At 41.7% G+C, this 24,021-nt stretch overlaps 1 protein-coding gene across 1 annotated transcript in view; it reads right to left on the reverse strand.

The window, feature by feature from the left end:
* The window catches only part of ANO6 (anoctamin 6), a 108,525-nt gene that overhangs the window by 39,282 nt on the left and 45,222 nt on the right, over positions 1 to 24,021 (reverse strand). Inside the window, exons 2-6 of the mRNA XM_084810660.1 lie at positions 23,466 to 23,545; positions 17,451 to 17,579; positions 10,461 to 10,526; positions 3,927 to 4,205; positions 893 to 1,006 (exon numbers count right to left, since the gene is read on the reverse strand). Of these exons, the coding sequence (XP_084666786.1) occupies positions 893 to 1,006; positions 3,927 to 4,205; positions 10,461 to 10,526; positions 17,451 to 17,579; positions 23,466 to 23,545 (668 nt within the window). The remainder of the gene's footprint in view (positions 1 to 892; positions 1,007 to 3,926; positions 4,206 to 10,460; positions 10,527 to 17,450; positions 17,580 to 23,465; positions 23,546 to 24,021) is intronic.

Here is a 24,021-nt window from a genome sequence, read left to right on the forward strand (position 1 = left end):
GTCCTTACCAAAGTTGGGTATAAACAGCTTGGTCAGGCCCCTATGAAAGAGGATGTAGTGTCTTATGTAAAGGCCCTTAACTAATTTAGGATCACAGATTATTTTCTGTGCTAAAAATGAGGGCTAGCAAATTATGGCTCCCAAAGACCCTGAAGCTTCTGACTAGTCCATGGGCTCTCACTGGATTATGTATGTATGTATGTATGTATTTAAAACATTTATTGACTGCCTTTATGGGCAGAAGCCCCCCCCCAAGTATTCACTTGCAGCAGTGAAATACATAAAAACAATTAAAATATTGAAAGCGATAAAAACATAAAAACAACAATAAAACCAGCAACAACAATAACAGCAGTAACAGCAGCAACAGCAGTCATATCAAGAGAAGGCCACAGTAAAATAATATGTTCATAATTATGAAGCCTCTGGATCTGGACTTGGAGGATGGTGGACACAGTTTGGCTATTGAGATGGCTTCAGCTCAGAAGAATTCAGGGATAAACAGTTAAGTGATTCTCTACCATTGTTCAATTGAACCATTACAAGGTAAAATTAAAGTGTCATTTAGCTCTCCATCAAAAATTGCTAATAACTGTGGTTATTCTTCATCACCTTTATCACTGCCTGCCATTATTCCATCTAAAAACACGTAAAAGGAAAGTAGTTGCCCCCTTTTTAACAACATATCTCCTCAGCATCCAACATGAGATGACCAGAAGGCTGTTTACTCTCTGGTCAGAGGATATATCTTTGAAAAATAACTTTTTGATATTGTGTAAGTAGCTGCTGACAATATTAACATATATGGTGTTGGGTACATGAAAGAAAAGGAGTATTTAGGGCAATACCATTTGCTTTCAAAAACGCAGTTATTTAAAAATATTGGACTTACATCGTGGAGTGGAAAAGCTGCCTTGTAGATCCCAGAGTCCAGTAGCTTATTGATGCCAAACTTTTTCACGTTGTCTCTTATAGCATATTCCCCACGGCAAAGAATAAAATAAGCCTGAAAAATTAGCAAAGTTATTACTCAGCAAATAATGAACTAGACTTGTAGGAATTAGACCAGGATAGATTCAGGGAATGAGGTACTAGAAATATGGATTATCAAGATCATGGCACCCTAGACTGACTCTATATAACTCAAACCCAATAATCATATTATATGGAAATGTTCTTCTTACTGATGGTTATAGCTATTTGGAATTTATTATTTTATTTTATTTTTAAAATTTATTGGCCTCCTTTCAGGGCAGAAGACCTCCCAAGGCAGCTCACAGTAATAAAATACATAAAAACAGTTAAAATATTAAAAGCAAGTGACTGAATACATTATCTCTCAGTTAGCTATCAATGACCAAACTATAATGTGATAAATACATTTACAACAATCACAACAAATGGGAATAATAGGGACATGAAAATGTGTGAATTGTATTTGCTGCAAATTTAGGAACCAGAATGGACCTATTTATCATGGGAAAAATACATGAATTATTGCACCTGCCTGCTCCAACATTCTGTTTGCCTCACAGGTATTAAAAGCACAAGTGCCTTTCTCAGGTGAGTGGTTTGTCTCTCAACCCACCTCAGTCCCTGCCAACAATTATTGTATTCTCAAAAAACTGAAGAATGTATAAAATCAGGGTACTGCACATCTTTCTTCCATGCGGACTGCATCGTCCGTGGTGACTCTGTGATCCCTGATCTGTCATGCAAATGAGTGATCCACAACAGTTGTGGGGATCAGATTTGTGTCAAGAGCCAGTTCCAGTACTGTATTTTTCTCACATTCTTGAGATTGCACTCTTCTGAGTAATGATACCTTGTGATTTCTGAAGGCTGGAAAATACTTTTCAAAGATGGGGAAGCTGCAGAGGCCAATATCTGTGAGTCACAACCCACACATGACATCATTTTTCATGTGAATATGCACTTGGCAAAGGTCAAGACAAGTTGTGAGAATAAAAATGTGTCAGTGAAACCAGCCAAAGTGATAGTTTGGACAACATAGGAACATAGGAAGCTGCCTTACACCAAATCAAAACATTGGTCCATCTAGGTCAGTGTTGTCCCTGTTGGGCATGTTCGCACGTCAAGCTAAGTCACCCTGAGGAAAAGCCATGGTGGGTGGGTGGCTTGTTCCTTACTCCCGACAGACGATCACATGCTTGGCAGCTTTCTGTGACTTATTTCTCTGTCAGTTGCTATCAGTCTTCCAGGCTGCTGCTGGCACATATCCCAGGAGCCTTGGCAACAGAAATTCTCATTTCCTCGTTCCCTACGTCAGCACCCTTTCTGCAACTGGTCTGCTGGGGTTCCCAGCTGATGAGGGAAACTCATCCCCTTCCCACATCAGATTGCAAAAAGGAAATTATTTTCCAAGCCCTTATGAACGTGGGAATACATTCACATGCTTCTTTTCTTTTTCTGGAGTCTTGTGTTCTTCTGCTAAGGGAGAAAGACCGCCTATCTGCTATTAAGCCAAGCATACCTGTATCCCCCTCTTGTCAATGTCCTCCTTTTGGCACTTCCCTTACACTGAAATAAAAACACCCACCCCTAAAGCACCGTCTTTTCTGCAGCTGCCAAGCATACCTGTATCCCCCTCTTGTCAATGTCCTCCCTTTGGCACTTCCCTTACACTGAAATAAGAACACCCACCCCTAAAGCATCTTCTTTTCTGCAGCTTTTTTGCCCCCCCCCCCCACACCTTCATGCTTCTCATTTCCCCTCCACCGGTTTCTGTTGCTAGCTGTCAGATATTCATGAGGGTTACATCAGATTGCAAAAAGGAAATAATTGTCTGAGCCCTTGAGAATGCAGGAAGATGTTGCAAGCTTTTTTGGGGGGTTTTGCACTCTACTACAAGAGTGAAAGACTGCCTGTTCACAATCTAGTCAAGCATACTCTTAGCCCCCATCAATGTCCTTGTCAATTTCATCCTCCATTTTGCTGTTTCCCTTGCTAATGAACACCTTTTTTTTAAAGGCTGCTTCACATTCCACTGAAATGAAAACACCCACCCCTAAAGTGCCTTCTCTCTTGCAGCTGCCAGCTGTTTTCAGCTCCCTGCCCTCTTCATGGTTATCATTTCTCCTCCATTGGTCTCTGTTGCTTGCTGCCAGATGTACATGAGGGTTACCAAGCAGTGAGCAGGATTGCAAAAATTATGCAAAATTCATGGCAGAGCAGTACAATGGAGGGGAAAATTGCACAGAACGCCTAGCAGCAGTCATTTGCAGGAGTGACAATAAAAAACAAAACAACCCCCTCTTGCGAATGCATTGTGGATGCTCTGCAGGGTTTGCCAGGTGGCCCTCTAGCCTTTCCCAACAACCAACAGAAAAATCACCCTGCTGAGTTCGGACATCATGCTAAGCCACCCTGAGAACAAGCCACCCTGAGAACAAGCCATCCTAAACAACCATACTACAAGGCAGGGTTTTCAGGGTGGCTTGTTTGCTCAAAACTATTAGACGATTATAGAAATGTAATAAATAAATAAAAAATGAATAAAACTACCCACAATGGGAAAACCACTCTGGGTTTAGACATTACCTTAAGCCACTCTGTGGCCACCCATGATAACAACCCACCATGGCTTAGTGTGACGTGCAAACCCAGTCATTGACTGACATCAGTCCTCCAGAGTTTCAGACAAGAGTCTGAGCTCTACTTGAAGATGTTGTGAATTGAACCAGGAACCTCTAGCATGCAAATCATGTGTTCTTCCATTGAGCTGTAGACCTTCTCCAAGCTATGGCCCATCACAAGCTATGATTTTTCCCTAGTGTTTGATAGTACCATGCAGTGCATTTTTCACTTTTAAAATTTACTTTGATGCTTGAAATAACAAGAGAAAACAGTAGCCTAGACAGGAACTTAAATAGAAAGTAATATCTTTATGAATATCTTTGACTTACTATTCGGCTCCTTGTTGCTGGATTGAAAAATGTGTCCTTGTCCTGAATGCAGAAGTCTGACAAACGGTCATTTTCAAATGGGGCAGTAAAAAACTCCTGCTCTGGTTTGATGATGTTTTCATCCACACGGAAGAATCTACTAAGCCAGTGAAATGTTGAGTCATGGGTTTTCAGGTCATTGAGCTGCAGGGGCAATTTGATGTGCATAATCTCAGCGTAACTGCACAGCACCTCCCAAGGTACATGCACTTTTACAAACGTAAGCTTTTCATCCAAGACCTGCAGTGAAAAGATATCAAATTATTATCTATATATTGCTAAAGACTTTGTTGTATTCTAAACCATCCTTAAATCTATTCAGACATCTGACATTTTGGATGCAATCTACTGGAAAGTTCTGCACAAGCCCCACTGATAGTAATGGGAGCAGCAGAAGAGTGGTGCTAGCAAGCTCGTACTGCTTCATTTGTGAGAAAAGAAGTCCCAGAGTGCAGCCTGGCTGGAATCCACCGCACCACCACGGGGGTGCAGTTCCCCAAGTTGAACTTCACCCCCATGCACAATGTCTCTCACACAAATCTTAGTGATTAATGATGGGGGTGAAGTTCAACACCGGGAAGCTCAAAATCTAAACTCTCCCAATCCAAGAACATAAAAAGAGCTGTTCTGGATCAGATCAAACTCCTATCTAGTCCAGCATTCTGTTCACACACAGAAGCCAACCAGATGGTTATGGGAAGCCCACAAACAGGACATGAATTCAGTAGCATCTTCCCAATTTTGATCCCAGAAAACTGATATTACTGAGAGGCATACTGCCTCTGATTTGTTTGTTGTTTATTCGTTCAGTCGCTTCCGACTCTTCGTGACTTCATGGACCAGCCCACGCCAGAGCTTCCTGTCAGCCGTTGTCACCCCCAGCTCCACCAAGGTCGAGTCCATCACCTCGAGAATATCATCCATCCATCTTGCCCTTGGTCGGCCCCTCTTCCTTTTGCCTTCCACTTTCCCTATCAGCATCTTCTCCAGGGTATCCTGTCTTCTCATTATGTGGCCAAAGTACTTCAGTTTTGCCTTTAATATCATTCCCTCAAGTGAGCAGTCTGGCTTTATTTCCTGGAGTATGGACTGGTTTGATCTTCTTGCAGTCCAAGGCACTCTCAGAATTTTCCTCCAGCACCACAGTTCAAAAGCATCTATCTTCCTTCGCTCAGCCTTCCTTATGGTCCAACTCTCGCAGCCATAGGTTACTATGGGGAATACCATTGCTTTAACTATGCGGACCTTTGTTGTCAGTGTGATGTCTCTGCTCTTCACTACTTTATCAAGATTTATCATTGCTCTCCTCCCAAGAAGTAAACGTCTTCTGATTTCCTGGCTGCAGTCAGCGTCTACAGTAATCTTTGCGCGTAGAAAGACAAAGTCTGTCACTGCCTCCACGTTTTCTCCCTCTAGTTGCCAGTTATCAATCAAGCTGCTTGCCACAATCTTGGTTTTTTTGAGGTTTAACTGCAACCCAGCTTTTGCACTTTCTTCTTTCACCCTCGTCATGAGGTTCCTCAGCTCCTCCTCTCTTTCAGCCATCAAAGTGGTATCATCTGCATATCAGAGATTGTTAATGTTTCTTCCAGCGATTTTAACTCCAGCCTTGGCTTCATCAAGCCCAGCACGTCGCATGATGTGTTCTGCATACAGGTTGAATAGGTAGGGTGAGAGTATACAACCCTGCCGTACTCCTTTCCCAATCTTAAACCAGTCCGTTGTACTGTGGTCTGTTCTTACCATTGCTACTTGGTCATTATACAGATTCCTCAGGAGGCAGACAAGATGACCTGGTATCCCCATACCACCAAGAACTTGCCACAATTTGTTATGATCCACACAGTCAAAGGCTTTAGAATAGTCAATAAAACAGAAATAGATGTTTTTCTGAAACTCCCTGGCTTTCTCCATTATCCAGCGGATATTGGCAATTTGGTCTCTAGTTCCTCTGCCTTTTCTAAACGCAGCTTGTACATCTGGCAATTCTCATTCCATGAATTGCTGGAGTCTTACTGGGAGTATTAAAAAGGCATAATGACTAGTAGACATCAATAGCCTTGTCATCCCTGATTTTTTCTAATCCCTTTTAAAACTATCGAAGTTGATGGACATCACTACATCTCAGGGAGCAAATTCCATAGTTTAAGTACTTCCTTTTGTCTGTCTTGAATCTCCAACTATTTGGCTTCATTGGATGATCCCATGTTCAAGTGTTACAAACATATTTCTCTTGGCCCATTTTTTTTTGCACCATACATAATTTTATACACTTTAGTCATATCCCCTTTAATCACTTTTTTTTCTGATCTATGAAGTCCCAAATGGGAGCTGCTCTACCCCACTGATGATTTTAGTTTCACTTTTCTGCTCATTTTCCAGCTCATTATCCTTTTTGAGGTGTAGTGACCACAACTGTACACAGTATGCAAAGTGTGGCTGTACCACAGATTTGTATAAAGGCATTATGGTATTGGCAGCTTTATTTTTAATTTCTTTCATAACAATCTGCAACATGGAATTTGCCTTTTTCACAGCAGTCACACGTTTTCACCAAGGTATCCATCACAGCCCCAGGATTCCTTTCTTAGTTGGTCACCACAGCTCAAATCCCATCACTATAAATGTGAAGTTAGGATTTTCTGCCCCAGTGTGCATCAATTTACACTTGCTTACATTGAATCAGCCTGCATTTGCCATTTTAATGTTCATTCACCTCGCTTGGGGAGATGCTTTTGGAACTTGCTATTCCTTTTTGTTTTAACAACCCTAAATAACTAGGAGTCATTAGCAAATTTGGTCACCTGATTGCTTACCCATAATTCCATTTTGGAAAGCAAAGGGTATGGCTCAACTGCTGGGCTGCACCACACTCCAGTGAGTATAAATCTAGGGCCCCATCTACCCCGGGCTTTTACTTCGGGGCAGGTGCGAGTTGAGGTCCCTCGTGATAGATGACATAGTTGCAACTTCACAGCCATCCGTGGTTTTCACCCAGAAAAAAATTGAGTTCCAAGGAGTCATTTTACTGAGATTTTTGGGGGTTGCTGTGGGTTCCCCCATGGTTGCGGGCCATCTGTTCCTTCCCCGAAATAACTTCGCATCTTACAGTGGGCATGTTGCAGGCATGTTTAGTGCCTGCATCACTCTGTGATGCCTCTTTTCTCCCCCATCCCTTCACAACTGCACAGATACAGAGGCACAGAGGGGCATTTTCATCTATTTAATCACACTTTCACACAGTTTTGCAGCTTTGTATCTTCGTATCAACCGTATAACAGTTGCTTTTGGACTCGGTGCCCAGGAGCTGGGGAGGGTCTTGGGGGAGGAAAAACATTGTTCCGGGCACCATTTCAGAGTGATGGCTAGGCACATAGTGCACGCTTGTGAGTGTGAACTATCTCAAGAGTCTCAGCATGGGGAACTGACAAACTGATGGAGTGGAAATGAAGGGGCAAAAAACACCCAATTTTTACCTAAAACAGGGTCAGAAAGACACAGCATAGCCTCTCTCTCAGATATAAAACAGCCACTGAAGTGTCACACCCCTGCACTCATGGGACTGCACAGCTGTGCATTTCAGTATAATGGCAAAAAAAGAAGAAGAGGGCACGGCGAGTCTCTTAGGGAAGCGCACAGTACGTCGTGAGTGTATCACAGGAGATGGTGATTTGAAGCTGTATTGCTGCGCGGTTGCGACGGGGTGGGGTGGGTCAAAGCAGTGCCATATAGATGGGGCCTAGGTTGGTTGAGAGCCATATCTAGTTGTGTGTCAAAAATTTCTTCCACATCATTTTTGACAATTCTTACTCAATTTGATAAAAAAGAAATTGCTTTAAAAAAGAAATTGAAAAGAGAAGAATTTTTTGGAGAAATGGGTTGGGTTCAGGTTTCTTGTGCTTACCTTACTTAAGACATGCTACAGTCCCTGCCAATGGTGAGCCCAACGTGTGAGAAATTGTTGAGAATTTCTTCTCCCCTTGGGGAAATTCCCCCTGCCCTGCAATTTCTGTGCCCAGAAACAGGGTGGAGAATTTCAAGATGCCGTTTGTGCACAGCCCGAGCCAAAACAGATATGACTTTAAATCCATATCTATGTCTTCTTCATTTTTACTATAGAGTAAGCACAGAGACCCTGATCTGGATCTTAAAAGCTTCCTGCTTCCCATGCTAGGGTCCCAATCTGGATTGGGGGTGGGCTGCACCTACTCTAGAGTAGTTTTTGTTTTTTTTTAAAAAGAGCCAATGTTGCTAGATATGGATTTAAAGTAATGTCTATTTTAGCACTGACTTTCCTTGAAATGGGGATTTTTACCATGACAGTGCACGATGAGCGGGGATTAAGGAAAGGACTGTAGTGACATGTAAAAGGTAAAGGTAAAGGTAAAGGTGTCCCCAACCAGTTGTGTCCGACTCTAGGGTGCGGTGCTCATCCCCGTTTCTAAGCCGAAGAGCCAGCACTGTCCGAAGACGCTTCCATGGTCATGTGGCCGGCATGACTGAACACCGAGGTGCACGGAACGCTGTTACCTTTCCCACTGAGGCGGTACCTATTTATCTACTTGCAATTTCTTGCTTTCGAATTGCTAGGTTGGCAGAAGCTGGGACTGAAGACAGGAGCCCACTCCATCACGCAGCACTCGGGTCTCGAACTGCTGACCTGCCGACCTTCCAGTCTGCAGTTCAGCATCTTAATCACTAAGCCACCGCGGCCCCTCTTCATGTAGTGACATGAGGTAAGCCCAAATCTTCAAGTTATGGGTTTAGGCTCTGTTTGCCTTGAATTGTGTTCACAATCCACCCACAACTGCTGTCTGCAAGCTATTCTTTCCTCTTTCCTTTCTTTTCCCTTTGATTCTTCCAAACTTACTTAGTAGCTGAGCAGGGGTAATAGCAGAGGCTGTTGAAGTGCTTTGTCTCTCTCCCTGGCTCCATCTGTCTGCTCCCCACTAAGGGAAACCTACTTCTCCAGAACTTCAGAGCCAGGCCAGTCCATTGACTCATGACCCTTGAGCTTTGGATGCTGACTTCTAAGTGCCCTGATAAAGGTAGGGAAAACAGCATTGCCAACTCTGCTGCTGTGCTTGTCTCATCACTCACCTCACCAGTTTTGAGAGAAAGGAATGGAAGAAGATGCAGGGGAGTCTAGGGGTTCACAGGTATGTTAGGTATCATCGCAAAAAGCAAGTGTAAACTGAGGTGAGCCAAGGGGAGTTCACTCAGCACCACCTGTGATGATTCAAAGGTGAGGGGAAGGCATAATAAATGCCCTCTGAGGCATTTTTGTCTATTCTGTTGCTTTGCTTTCGGGGGATAAGACTTTGCTTGAAAATAGGTTGTGAGTCAAACCTCTGGAACAAATCAAGCCCCATGGAAAGGAAGATAGAAATGATAAGATTTCACCAGGGAGAGGCATATATTAAAGCGACAATTAATAAGTAATTAAATCTGCCAAGATGTTACACACAAAGTCTCATAAACAACAACAGAAAAAAAAATCCTGTTACAAATTGTGATTATGCATTTACCTCAGCAAGCAAGGTGGCTGTTCTGAAAATGTATGGTCATAAATATCACCAAGTTGGATCTAAAGCTTGATTTGCTTTTGCTTTTTATAACTAGCCTATGATTTGAGCCACATATAATATATGCAGCTGACCTTCCCTGTCCATAATAGAACATACCTTTCTATTATGAACTGGTGCAGGTGCTGTAAATTGTGCCAGTTTGAAGATGGGCATTTTTTTCCTTCTCTTCATCTTATTGCATTTTAGCAGTATGTGTGGATGGATATCTAAAAGTAGGCATGATTGTCATGCCTATGTGAGCCGCGGGGCAATTTTTATCAGAGAGTGAAAAAAAAAGTGGAACAACATAGAGGGGTTATGGAAGCTAAATTATGTCAATTCATGTCTAGTGATTGTACAGTCATTCCATAACAGCCTAGCAAGTGCAGACAGAGAATAAACTTCTAATACAGGAACCCTGGAAGGAACAGATGACCAGATAAATATGCTCTGGAAACATTACAACTGTACATTATTTCAGGTAAAAGCAAATTAACTTGCAACACTGAGTACGCTGCAGCATGCTCGCAGAACTCTTGTGAGGGCTGGTTTTCCCTTTCATTGCAACGAACGTTAAGTGAATGGAGTATTTCCATTTAAATATTATGACAAAGACATTGTTGTCCCATGGTGGGACATTTGCCCTAATGTGTGAAATAGTCTTCAGTGCACCAAATCCATTTCAGTGCAAGTTCTTGGACTGAATTGATCACTGTCACACACATACCAAAACCTGAAAAAACAGCATGTTAAAAAGAAGTGGATGAGATGGTTATTATCCTCCCCTCCCCTCAGTTTAGCCTGCTTTCAAAATGAAAGAGGAAGCAGCACATGCGCAGATTTCAGTGCCAATTCTGTACAAATCTAATGTTTTCCTTTTTAGATGCAACCATTTACATTTTTCAAGTACAACGGGAACTGTACTCACCGACCTTGTTGCTTCAAGCTGTAAACCGCGGCTTATCAGGTTAGACTCATATGCTTGCCTCTTCCTCTGTTAAAAATGATTGGAAAATGGTGAAACTTCTGTTCCTGATTATTCAAACTGTTCAACCAAAAAGAAAATAACCTGAAGCCAGAGATGTTTTAGCAAAATTAACAAATCATTGTTCAAACTCAAATCACTTATTGTTGAGACTAGATTGAGAACCTGGCTTTCTTCCCACACTACTAGTTCACACATCAAGTTGTTAAGATGTCCTTATGGAATATTTCATGTACACATGCAAAAGTAAAATGAATACGTGCAACAAACAGATGTCAGAAATTGCATGCATCCAATAAGCTCCCAACCAGGGAGTTGAGACTGGACATTGCTCTGGCGAATGTATATTAGATGGCAAGTATGGGTATAAAGCAGACTTCATTCTCAAAGACTAAGGTCAGGTGACGTCATTCATTAAACAGAACAAAAATAAACATATAACATATATTGGATTATAAGAAATAATTCCATACGTAACACAGACCACTAAATGCTTATCCAAATAAAAGAGCGAACATACTCAATGGAAGATGCTTAGTGTAATTGTAGATGCTTCACAGTTAGTTGTATCAATAACAAACAAACAATGGCCCAGTTTACACATAACCACAATTCAGGTTGAGTTTTTTTTTTTAAATAATTGGTTGTTGTGAACCAGCCAGTATGCTAGTTCACACTGCTTGATTGTTCCTGCTGGGCTCCTTCTGCCAGCAGGAGTGGCTAAAAAACCTGTTCAGCATAACATCTGAACCTGGAACTCTGATTTGTCTCTCCTGCAACAAGCTAAAGAAATAATCCATAGTTGGGTTCCAACTCTGGTTTGTCAAGGGAGAGACAAGTCAGAGTTCTGGGTTCAGGTGTCACATTAAACAACCCAGGAATGGAATGTCCCTGGGTTGTTTAGCTGATCCTGCTGCAAGCAGGAACAATCAAGCAGGAACTAGCATGCTGGCTCATTCGAGACAACCCAGGATTTAAAAAAAACCTCTGGGCTGTCATTTTGTGCAAACTGGACCAATGGTTATTACGATAGAGGTTGTTGCTTGGAGTCAAACTATGTTGCATTTTTAGAGGAATGGAATAGCAAAATGCATGGGTGCTACTATCAAGAGACTGGTAGATGAAATTCTAAAGTGACAAACGGAAGGTAACGATGATAAGTAAAGCTATTTGTAAATACTTCCAATGATAAATAAATTGGGACCGCAATACCTGACTGAGCGCCTCTCCCAGTATGAACCTGCCCATACACTACAGTCACCATCTGAGGCCTTCCTCCAAGTACCTCTTCCAAGGGAGGCTCAGAGGGTGGCAACAAGGGAGAGGACCTTCCTGGTAGTAGTGCCCTGATGGTGGAATGATCTCCCCACTGAGGTCCACCTGGTGCCAACATTGCCATCTTTTTAGTGCCAGGTGAAGACTTTCCTCTACTCTCAGCTTTAATGTCAGTCATTTTATTAGGTACCAGTATCTTATTGTAACTGTTTTTAGCTGTTTAAATTGTTTTTAAATTTTGCATGTTAAAGTTTTTATATTATTTTTGTGAACTGCCCGGAGAGCTTTGGATATTGAGTGGTATAGAAATAAAATAAGTAAGTAAGTAAGTAAGTAAGTAAGTAAGTAAATAAATAAATATTTCAGGGCTGTATTTTTTAGTATTAGTGTATTTTTTCCTGGAAGCACCTAACATCACATATAGGAATTTTGTAGAGGGTGAGGAGAAAGATAGGAATGTGTTGTCAGTTTCATGACTTTTCCGCTTGCTTTTCTGTTCCTTTGGTATTCATGTCTTCTTCTCCCAACTCCTGACTACTGAAACTGACCCTTTTTTTAACCAATAACTAGATATGTTCATGTAGCACATGCTAACTCATGTTGCCTTTTCTTTGTAGTATCCCCAGGATAAAACATAAAGGGAACTGATTCTTTATACAAATTTAACCTTTGCTTTAAAGAAAACTGTTCAAACAACTTCTCACTTTGCCAAGCATTCAAACCAAATTTGAAATACTTTATCTGAAAAGTATTTTTATTACAAATGAATCAATAAAAGATGGTTTACTTCTCAGAGACTGCTAAACTGGAAGTTCTCTGGTCTGCCTCCCATGATAAATCTACAAGATAAAGAATCTGTTCATGGTTTGGTACTATGAAAACAAGCCCTGTGCTCATTGGTTCCTCCTTCCCTCATGCACTCTGTTTCTTAGCTACTACCTGGTTTGCAGCAAACCATAGTTTGCAGTTACATGCATTGTTTGCACTTATCTTCCAAACCAAGATAGCAAACCTCAGTTTCAAGCTGGTTTGCAAGCCTGGTTTGGAGGACAAGTGCAACCATACTTGCCAGTTTATTTTATTTTATTTATTTATTAAATTTATTAATTGCCCATCTGGCTGGTCACCCAGCCACTCTGGGCGATGTACAACACACCATAAAACAATTTAAAACAATAAAATTCTACCATAATTTTTTTTTTAAAATACCCTAACCCACCCCAAATGCCTGCCTGAACAACCACGTTTTTAATGCACGACGGAAGCTCATTAAAGAGGGGGCATGACGGAGTTCCCTAGGGAGGGAGTTCCACAGAGTGGGGACCACCACAGAAAAGGCCCTCTCCCTCGTCCCCACCAGTCTAGCTGTCCTGGCTGATGGGACAGACAGAAGGCCATCCGAGGCTGATCTTGTTAAGCGGCCTGTCTGGTGTTGCTGGAGGCGCTCCTTAAGATAGGCTGGGCCGGAACCATATGGGGTTTTAAAGGTCAAAACCAACACCTTGAATTTGGCCCAGAAAACAACTGGTAACCAGTGCAACTCCTTCAGCACTGGAGTGATGTGATCTCGCCGGCGGCTGCCTTTAATCAGGCGAGCCGCCGTGTTCTATACCAGCTGCAGCTTCCGAACCGTCTTCAAGGGTAACCAGTTGAGAGGCAATGGCAAACTATAGTATGTGCTAAAAAAAAAAAGATAATGTCAAACTATGGTGTGTGCTTATTAAGCTGAACATGGAAGGAGAGGAGGGAGAAATATGGGAGAGGGAGCACAAGCCCATAAAATGCAAAACTGTATGTTACTACAGTTTTTCTCTTCATGCATATTGTGAGGGCTGTAGTTGCACTAGTATCTTATGACCATATTGCTGTTATACTGTTCTCACTTCCATATTGGACGTTTACTATTAAGCCCAATTTAGTTACAAATTAGAATTGGCTTTGAGCATTCTAAGACGATTTGAGTATTAAAGGGCCAATGAGTAGAGTTCTGGGATTTAAAATTACACCTTCTGTCCCATAGAGTAAAAATGGTTGGGTAGAATGGACATTTTGGATGCACATTCCTTTCTCTCTACAGAAGAGCATGAGTTAGCAATAATTACTTTTGCAACATGAAATGTGGTTGGCAGGAAAACTAGGATTAAAACAAACATTAAAAGTAAAATAGTTCAAGCATACCACAGCAGCACACTGAAGAATACAAATGTACAGCTGGATATCCTAAGGACCCCCTAGACTAGAAATTCTCCCACAATTCTCTATGATCTTGCTAATTAAGGACAAATGTTACTAAAATTTTGAAGAATGGCATTTTGCTGGAATTGGACTTGCTAACGACAACAACAACAACAACAACTTTTATGTGCACAAAGTGTTTCAGGTACATTATCTCAATAATCTTTCCAGCAACTATATAAGGTAGGCCAGTACAGGGTTTTTCAAATTGCAGGTGGAGGACTCAGATAATATAGTGACCTGGTTCGCATGTAATGACAACCCATATTCTGGGTTGATTATGGGTTGTTGAATCCTAGGTTGTTGTTATGTGCAAACTCGAAACTATGGGTTAACGCTGGGTTGTTAACCACAATCAGCCCAGGGAGTGAGCCCAAGGTTTCTTGTATCCCAGTTTGGAACTCTGGGTTGTTTTAAGTATGGGTTGTCATTATGTGTGAACCCAGAACCATGGATTGTTTCAACAGGCTTCAGAGGCAGTGGGCAAGTGTGGTACACTCCCCCCTCAGCTGCTCTACATGCCAGTACTACAGCACTGCAAAGGCATTTGGGATACAGGAAGGGAGTGGGAAAAGGAGGAGGGAATAGAACAAGCCAGGAATTGAAAAAACAACCTGTGCTTTGCACAATAGTCTGGCAGACGAATCATGTGTAAACTCTGGGTAAGGCAACAATCTATATTCTGGGTTGCCATTATGTGCAAACCAGGTCACGGTGTACCCTTGCTTAACATGTAGCTGTATGAACTCAGAACAGAGAGGAGGAGACTCTCCTCCTAGTATGGTGTGCTGGGGAAAGTATCATTGAGGTTTTTCTGGTGTTGATATAGTGCTGACTGCAAGGTACCTTCAGCCCTGACACACATTGCTCTTTAGGCAGAAAGTGGATGTGCAAATGCCTCTGCAGTCCTCAGCAGAACAGGATAGAGTCCTCCTTGCCCAGTATACACATGCTCCTAGTCCTCCAGCTAAGGTTTGCTTCATGTCCCTGAGTATCAAAAGTGGGCAACCAAAGTAATTGGTGGATGTGTATCTTAGGACAAAGCACATGAGAGTAAAGTGTACCTTGCAGTGAATTATTCATTCACTGATTCAAAACTTTAATTAACACCGCTAGAAACGATGCATAGATAACCAATGTGCTGGAAGCCTTATGAACTGGAATTCAATAAACAGCTTGGAGTTTGAACTGGTCAGGATATTTGCAAAAGAAAACATGCGTTGAAACATATTAAACATGTTTGTTTTCATTCTGTTTTTGGTGTGACTTAAGACATCACTTGCTCAGTCATGTGGATTTTACCCTATCCTAATTTGTGCTTGTATCTTTGTGGTCAGTGACTACGTTTCTCTATGTTGCACATATTTTGCAAGATGGTGTTGGAAGATACAGCTCTTCAGAAAGAAAAGATATGGAACTAAAGTTCCCACAGTTCATACAGTGCATTTTAATTTTAACTGTCTTGATGTGTCTCTTTCTGAGCCGGGATAATTAAAAAGTTTAGAGCTTCCCTCCCATTTTTTTACTTAGTTTTGACAGAAAATCATACATATGCAAAAAAATCATCATCATCATGAAATACATAGCATATGACAGAATATGATTTCTTAATGTAAAAGGTATTGTATCAACATTAAGTTTTATGTTTTTTAAATACAAAACTAGGAATTTGGGGGGATATTTAGACTGGTACATACTGAGGCATAATAAGAGTATTCTTTTAAAACAAAAACTTGGTGCATTCAGAATATGGTGCTTGGGCTGATTATTTTGTGAACTGATCAGGTAAGTAGTGAAAAAATAGCACAATGTGTGGGAAGATAGCAAGAACTCTAAAGATGCAATCCTATGCATGTTTAGACAGACAAAAAGTCCAAGTCCCAGCATGGTTGGCTGGGGAATGCTGTGAGTTATAGGACTTTTCTCTCTCTCTCTAAACATGCATAGGACTGAGCTCTAAGGCTGCACTCCTATATTCATTTACCTTGGAGTAAGTCTCATTGAACTCAATGGGATTTACTTCTGAGTAGACAAATTTGTGTGCATTTTTCAAAAGTAACTTTTTTCATGTACATTTTTCAAATGTCTGCATGCTGTCAAATGCAATGTTTTCGGTCCATGAATCGCACTGCAAGGTTGGAAATGTATGGACTTCAACCACAGATTGCATCCAAGTCCATGTTCAATCCAGTAGGTGCAAACTGGGTAAAAAATGAACTGAAACAAATTTCTGATACGACCCTATAAAAAACACACTGTCATAAACTCTTCTGCTAATAAGATCTCTCAAAGTCCAATCAGCATATCTGCATTCCTTGAGATAGCTAAATATCTCTCAGCCTTGGACTAGGGAGACCTAACTCATCAAAGACGTTACTGCTTTTATTATATCCACTCCCTGGCTCTATTCATCTACTTCATAGTCCTGTTATGCAATCTTCCCTGAAATAATGCTTGCCTGGCTGATTGCTCTTCACAACAGGACTTCTCATCTTTGCTCCTCCCTCTTTTCTGTTTCTTCCACACCCTTCTATCTCTCTCTCTCTCTGGCATCCCAGCCCCAGCCCCTTCTGGGACACTGTCATTAGTCGGAGCAGCAAGCCTAGTAGAGTTTCCACACACAATCTCTCTTACACACATACAGAAGAATGACATGGTATACCTTTCCTGTTAGCACTTTTGAATTTGGATGGGGGATGATGTGGTTGGACAATCCCCCAGGCTAAAGACTCCCTGCTTATGCAAGTAAAGGACAGTCTGGTTTTCTATGTTGTTGTGGTGGTGGTGGTGGTGGTGTGTGTTTATATCTGGGAGGCATTCAAACATGCATTCTGGTGAATTCCAGGAAAGCTATATAGGTCTATACATTTGTATACAAGGCTATATATTTGTAAGTCACTTTGAGACTGCTTTTTGCAGAAGGGAGCAATGCATAAATTTAATAAATAATGATAATATAAAAAGTAAAAGGGGAGAAGGGGAAACTGTCATGTGTTACATGTCTGTGCAGAAGGTATAATGTTAAAAGGTTCTTTTTCTCATGGCAGGTGCTAAGAAAAGAAATGAAACATGCCAGGACCAAGTACATCTGAGTTAGATAATATAGATAATAAAAGATAATATATCTTTCAACTATAAGAAGAAAAACCAAACTATAAGAAGAAAACCCCAAGAACAAGCAACAGAAAAGCCAAAGGGAAGAGCAGCAAATCCTATATTTGTTTGACATTATATAAATGATGACTCAGATTATACTATCTAAGGGTGGAGTGGGGAGATAGGAAAAGGCACACCTTTGGAAGTTGCTATTATATTTGATTAAGAGGTTAAACAGGGCAAACATGCTGAAAATATAACCCTGGAATCACCCATAAAAGTAAATAAAAATATCAACAGCAGCATACAACAGAAGATAATTCATACCATTTGCTTTTTATGAAAGCTCTTCTTATGGCCTTCCTTTTTCCTCTCATCTTCATACACTAAAACAAAATCAATTCTTCTCTGGCCATCATTAAAGTACAGGGAATCCGGTTTCAGATTAAACTCTGCCTATAAGGAATAAATAATACCTTTAACATTATAATGATTTATTCATTACATCTTTGTCTACCACAGATAAATTTGGATAGACTATCATACTGAACACAAGCAGCACAACTATAATAAGCAGTTCAAGAAATAGCACATATATGGTTGGTTAGTTGAGGATGACAAAAGTACGTTAGAAGAGTCCCATAGTAAAAGCCCAGTGTACCTATGTGCAATTGTTCATTTAAGAAGGCCTTCTTGCCTCTCCTTGCTATTCTCTGGAACTCTGCATTCAGTTGGATATATCTTCCCCTTTCTCCCTTGCTTTTTGCTTCCCTTCTTTCCTCAGCTACTTGTAAAGCCTCATCAGACAGCCACTTTGCTTTCTTGCATTTCTTTTTCTTTGGGATGGATTGAGTTGCTGCCTCCTGAGCAATGTTATGGACCTCCGTCTATAGTTCCTCTTATAACTTGTTCAAAAAGAACAGGAGGAACAGAAAGGGAGGTGGGGTTGTACTATATGTGAAAAATACATATCTCTGCACAGAAATACAGGAGGATGAGCTTGGTAGCCCCATCAAGAGCATCTAGGTTAAAATAAATGAAGCAAAGAATAAAAGGAACATGGTGGTCGGAGTCTACTACCGGCCACCCAATCAAGGAGAAGACAACGATGAAACTTTTGAAAAGCAAATAGCCAATGTTTCAAGGAAGCATGATGTAGTAGTAATGAGGGACTTTGATTTCCCCGATATTTGTTGGGAGACAAATTCTGCAAAACATGGCCCCTCCAGGAAATTCCTGACTTGTGTGGTAGATAACTTCCTCCTACAGAAAGCAGTGGAAGGAACTAGAGGATCAGCTATCCTTGATTTGATCCTAACCAACAGAGATGACTTAGTGGATAAAGTAGCAGTTACAGGAACTCTGGGGGAAAGCGACCATGTTGTACTTGAGTTCTTGGTTCTAAGGGAAGCAAAAGCCGAGCGTAGTCAAACACGTACCCTGGATTTTAGGAAAGCTGATTTTAATAAACTCAGAACAATGATCAGTAAGGTCCCATGGCAAGTGACGCTAACAAGAAAAGGAGTCCAAGATGGGTGGGAGCTTGTAAAAAAGGAAATTCTCAAGGCACAATTACAAACAATTCCAACAAGAAAAACAGGTGGAAGACAACAGAAGAAGCCAATGTGGCTTCACAAAAAGCGTAGAGATGACCTCAAAACAAAAAAAGGACACATATAGGAAGTGGAAGGAAGGACAAGCAACAAAGGAAGAGTACAGGCAGATAGCACAGAATTGCAGAGATGGCATCAGGTAGGCTAAAGCTGAGAACGAGCCGAGGTTAGCGAGGGATGCTAAAAACAACAAAAAGGCTTTCTTCAGATATGTACATAGTAAAAGACAGAGGAAAGAAATGCTGGTTCAACTATTAAACAAGGATGGCAAAATGATAACAGATGACAAAGAAAAGGCACAAGTGCTCAATTCCTACTTTGGCTCAGTCTTCTCCCAAAAGAGGGTCTATGACCCCCCTGGCAAAGGCGAAGTACAGGCTGAAGGGGCAGGATTGCAGCTTGAGATTGATAGGCATATGGTCAAGGAACACCTAATTCCTTTGAATGAGTTCAAATCACCACGGCCAGATGAATTGCATCCTAGAGTAATAAAGGAACTGGCGGAAGAACTCTCAGAACCACTGTCTATTCTCTTTGAGAAATCATGAAGGACGGGGGAAGTGCCAGATGACTGGAGGAGGGCTAATGTTGTCCCTATCTTCAAAAAGGGTAAAAAGGAGGAACTTGGGAACTACAGACCAGTCAGTCTGACATCAATCCCTGGGAAAATTCTGGAGCAGGTTATAAAGCAATCTGTCTGTAAGCACCTTGAAAACAATTCAGTGATTGCTCTAAGCCAACATGGATTTGTTAAGAACAAATCCTGCCAGCTGAATCTGATCTTATTTTTTGATCAGGTAACCTCCCTTGTGGACTGTGGGAATGCCGTAGACATAATATACCTCAACTTCAGTAAAGCTTTCAACAAAGTGCCCCATGATATACTGATGAGCAAACTAGCTCAAAGTGGGCTAGATGAAACAACGATCCGGTGGATCCACAGTTGGCTACAGAATTGGACTCAAAGAGTGTTTATCAATGGGATCTTCTCAAACTGTGGAGAGGTAACGAGCAGGGTACCGCAGGGCTCAGTCCTGGGCCCAGTGCTCTTCAACATTTGTATTAATGACTTGGAAGAGAAGGTGCAGGGAATGCTGATCAAATTTGGAGATGACACAACATTGGGCAGGATAGCTAATACCTTGGAAGACAGAAACGAAATTCAAAGTGATCCTGATAGACTGGAGGGCTGGGCAGAAAACAACAGAATGAAATGTAATAGGGATAAATGCCAAGTTCTGTACCTAGGAAAAAGAAACCAAATGCACAGTTACAAGATGGGGGATACTTGGCTCAACAACACTACAAGACAGAAGGATCTTGGAATTGTCGATCACAAGCTGAATATGAGCCAATAATGTGATGTGGCTGCAAACAAGGCAAATGCTATTGGAGCTTCCAAATCCCGGGAAGTATGAGTTCCCCTCTACTCACTGGTTAGGCCTCATCTGGAGCACTGTGTCCAGTTCTGGGCACTGCACTTTAAGAAGGATGCAGACAAATTGGAGAGGGTTCAGAGGAGGGCAACAAAGATGGTCAGGGGACTAGAAACAAAGCCCTATGAAGAGAGACTGAAAGAACTGGGCATGTTTAGCCTTGAGAAGAGAAGACTGAGGGGAGATATGATAGCGCTCTTCAAGTACTTGAAAGGTTGTCACAGAAAGGAAGGCCAGGATCTCTTCTCGATTGTCCCAGAATGCAGGACACAGAATAATGGGCTCAAGTTACAGGAAGCCAGATTCCAGCTGAACATCAGGAAAAACGTCCTGACTGTTACAGCAATACAACAATGGAACCAATTACCTGGGGAGGTGTTGGGCTCTCCCACACTGGAGGCATTCAAGATGAGGCTGGACAGCCATCTGTCATGGATGCTCTGAGATGGATTCCTGTATTGAACAGGGGGCTGGACTTGATGGTCTTATAGGCCCCTTCCAACCCTCCTATTCTATGATTCTATGAATATCAGTTGTTGGGGATCAACAGTGGGAGATAGCAATTGCCCTCATGTCCTTTTTGTGGGTTTCTCATAGGCATCTGGTTGGCCACTGTGGGAACAGGATGCTGGACTAGATGGGCCTTTCCAGCAAGGCTCTTCTTATGGGATTCACACTTCACATTATTGCCATATATTGAGAGTATAGTCGCTGATTTGGTGCTTTCCTAATTGAAGCAACTAAATAATTTTCAAACTTGATACAAATAATCACTCTTTGGTCAGTACCGTATTCTCTGCTCAATTAGATTAAACAAATATTGATCAAAACATCTACATAGCACAAAAAATAGTGTAACCCTTTTAGTGTAATTGCATTAACATATATTAAGTGGGGCTTCTTTGTACACACAGAACTGTACTCCTTATTTCCCATTAAGTAGGTAGTAAGGACTAATATCATTTCATGTCATTAGAAATCTGATCAGTTGTGTGAAATGATGGGCTAATTCCATAAGTAAAGGATCTTGCATAATGATTTAAGAAGCACCAGCAATCTCTTTCATACTTTCATTAGCCTATCTCAAGGAGCGCCTCCAGCAACACCAGACAGGCCGCTCAGCAAGATCAGCCTTGGATGGCCTTCTCTCTGTCCCATCAACCAGGACAGCTAGGCTGGTGAGGATGAGGGAAAGGGCCTTCTCTGTGGTGGCCCCCACTCTGTGGAACTCCCTCTCTGGGGAACTCCACCATGCCCGCTCTTTAATGAGCTTCCGCCATGCATTGAAAACATGGTTGTTCAGGCAGGCATTTGGGGTGGGTTAGGGTATTTTTAGAATATGATGTTTTAATGTTTAATTTTACTGTTTTAGATTGTTTGTACTGCTGTACAACCCTCAGAGTGGCTGGGTGACTGGCCAGATGGGCAATTAAGAAAATAAATAAATACATACATAAATGAAAATACTCTAGAGGTAGCAATTACTTTAACTTTGAGACTAGCCAAAATCCTAAAGCTTCCTTCCCCTTTCCACTCACCTCTCTTAATTAGAGCTTGCTGACATGTAACATAATTTATACGACTTGCTAATTACTGAGGCATTATATGTTTATATGAATACTCTCTTATGAGAGATTAGTTAATTAGCAATGACACTGAATGAAAGAGACCACATGATCTGTGCATTCCAAGCTTGAAACACTTCTATTCTTGATTAATTAGTCAGCTATTAATTGGCATACTAATTTAGAATTAACATGACTGTTGCGTATTTTTATATGCCACAAATTTAGCCCAGCCCAACAGGGGGGACACCCAGGGTTGATTTTGTGCTGTGCATTCAGTAAACAAAACACAAGATAAAACAACAAAGACTGTTGTGGCATCTTAAAGACTAACAGATTTATTGTGGCATAAGCTTTAATGTGCCAGAAGACCACTAGTTTTGTTTAAATAGACTAACATGTTCCTGAAAGAGACTAACAACAACAGACTAACAACCCCTGGAAAAAGCAGGATAATAACTGCAATGTGGTGTTAAAAGTCATTCCAGAGTCTGTCAGTCAGTCTCTGTCTGTCTGTCTGTCTGTCTGTCTATCTATCATTGTCTGTGGTGCGCAGGGAAATCCCCAGTGTTATCTCTGATCACAGATCAGAGATAAAACAGGGGCTCTCCCTTATTTAGTGCACTGCCCCCCTTCCAATTGGAGGTGGGAGCAGCATGCTGTGCTTTGCCTGCCCCACATCCTCTCCAAAGGGGGAAGGCCCAGGGCAGATGAAGCCGCCCTGACCAACATGTGACATGAAGGAGTGCTACTCTACCTGGTGCATCAGACAGGGTGGCTTTGCTGTCCCAACTGAGGAAAGCCAGTGCACAGCAAACCAGCTCCCCAGTCCCCAGCTGACGCACTACCTGGAGGAGCTCCAGCCAGTGCTTCAGCCGGGTCTGTCAGAGGACATGGCCATGGCACCTGATATCATCAGGCCTGTGGAGGCCAGTTGGAGCGGTCATCCAGCCCCCACCTCATTTATGTCCCCCACCCCTGTTCTATGTCAATGACAATTTATCTCCTCATAATGGGTGCTTCCAGATGGAGGGCTCCTGTTGGAAGGTGTTGTGCAGCTATTCTACTTTCCACTCCTTAACAGATTTTCTTTTTGTCATAAGAAAAGTTATAGAAGCAGTGAAGGGAAAATATGGGAGGGTTACCAGCAGCAAATGACGTCATCTAGATCCCTCATAAAATTTTATGAACGACAAGTGATTCATTCACAAGAGACTAACAACAACAGACTAACAACTCCTGGAAAAAGCAGGATAATAACTGCAATGTGGTGTTAAAAGTCATTCCAGATTCTGTCTGTCTGTCTGTCTACCTATCATTGTCTGTGGTGCGCAGGGAAATCCCCAGTGTTATCTCTGATCACAATAAAAGCTTTGTCTGGAAGCACCCGGCATGTCATGAAGCAGTTTCCTTTTCTTCACATGAGAAAAAGTGATGCGAGGTGGAAAATAGATGGTATCGTGGCATGGCCCATATATCATAATGATGGTCATACTAATTCCCTATAAAGCATCAGGAGATTTAATGCCCAGTGTAAGTGGGAGGAGATGGAGATCCTTTCTCCTACCCATATGAGGCCTCCCCAAAATAAAATTTATCCCCAGCTATTTTTTTCCTGGCAGGGCTAACTTCAGGTCTTGAAGTGCCTCCCCTTCCACCCCAAGCTCTGGACTGGACTGTCATATTTTATAAGAAAGCAAAGTGAATGTTACGTGAAATAGTACCTACCCATTCTGGCATATGAAGTGCTGGCTGGCTGGGTACTGCTCCATAGCTGGGAATTACTGTTTGTTCCAATTCTTGCAAAACTAAAAAGGTAAGAAGAGACATTTTAATGTGATTAGAGCCTTCAAGTATATGACCTTTTCTTTATTTTGTGTGTGTGATTCTCAGCATTGCCCTTTCATCCCCACATGTTTCATTCATCATCTGAGGCCCTATTTTGGATTCCTCAGCTGACTGAGGCCTGGAGGGTGGCAAAAAAGGAATAGGGCCTTTTCACTGGTGGCACTCACCCTGTGGAATGGCCTCTGAGCTGAGATTTGCTAAGCCCCAACACTTTATGGTTTTAGGTGGATGGACACCATAGCCCTGGGTTAGGCAACCTTTTTAGGCCATGGTCACATTTGGTAATTTGAGAAACTGTCCTGGATATCACCACAAAATGGCTGCCTTGGGAGGCATGGCAAAGGATAAGTAACCTGTCCAAAAGGCTGAGCATAAGGTAGAGGTGTAGTCTAAGCTCCTTTGAAATCACAGTTTTCAGAATAAACAGAAACTTCTT

Source organism: Heloderma suspectum, chromosome 7 (genome assembly GCF_057233095.1).
Source record: "Heloderma suspectum isolate Gila_16-S chromosome 7, 16-S_ref, whole genome shotgun sequence".
Lineage (NCBI taxonomy): Eukaryota > Metazoa > Chordata > Lepidosauria > Squamata > Helodermatidae > Heloderma > Heloderma suspectum.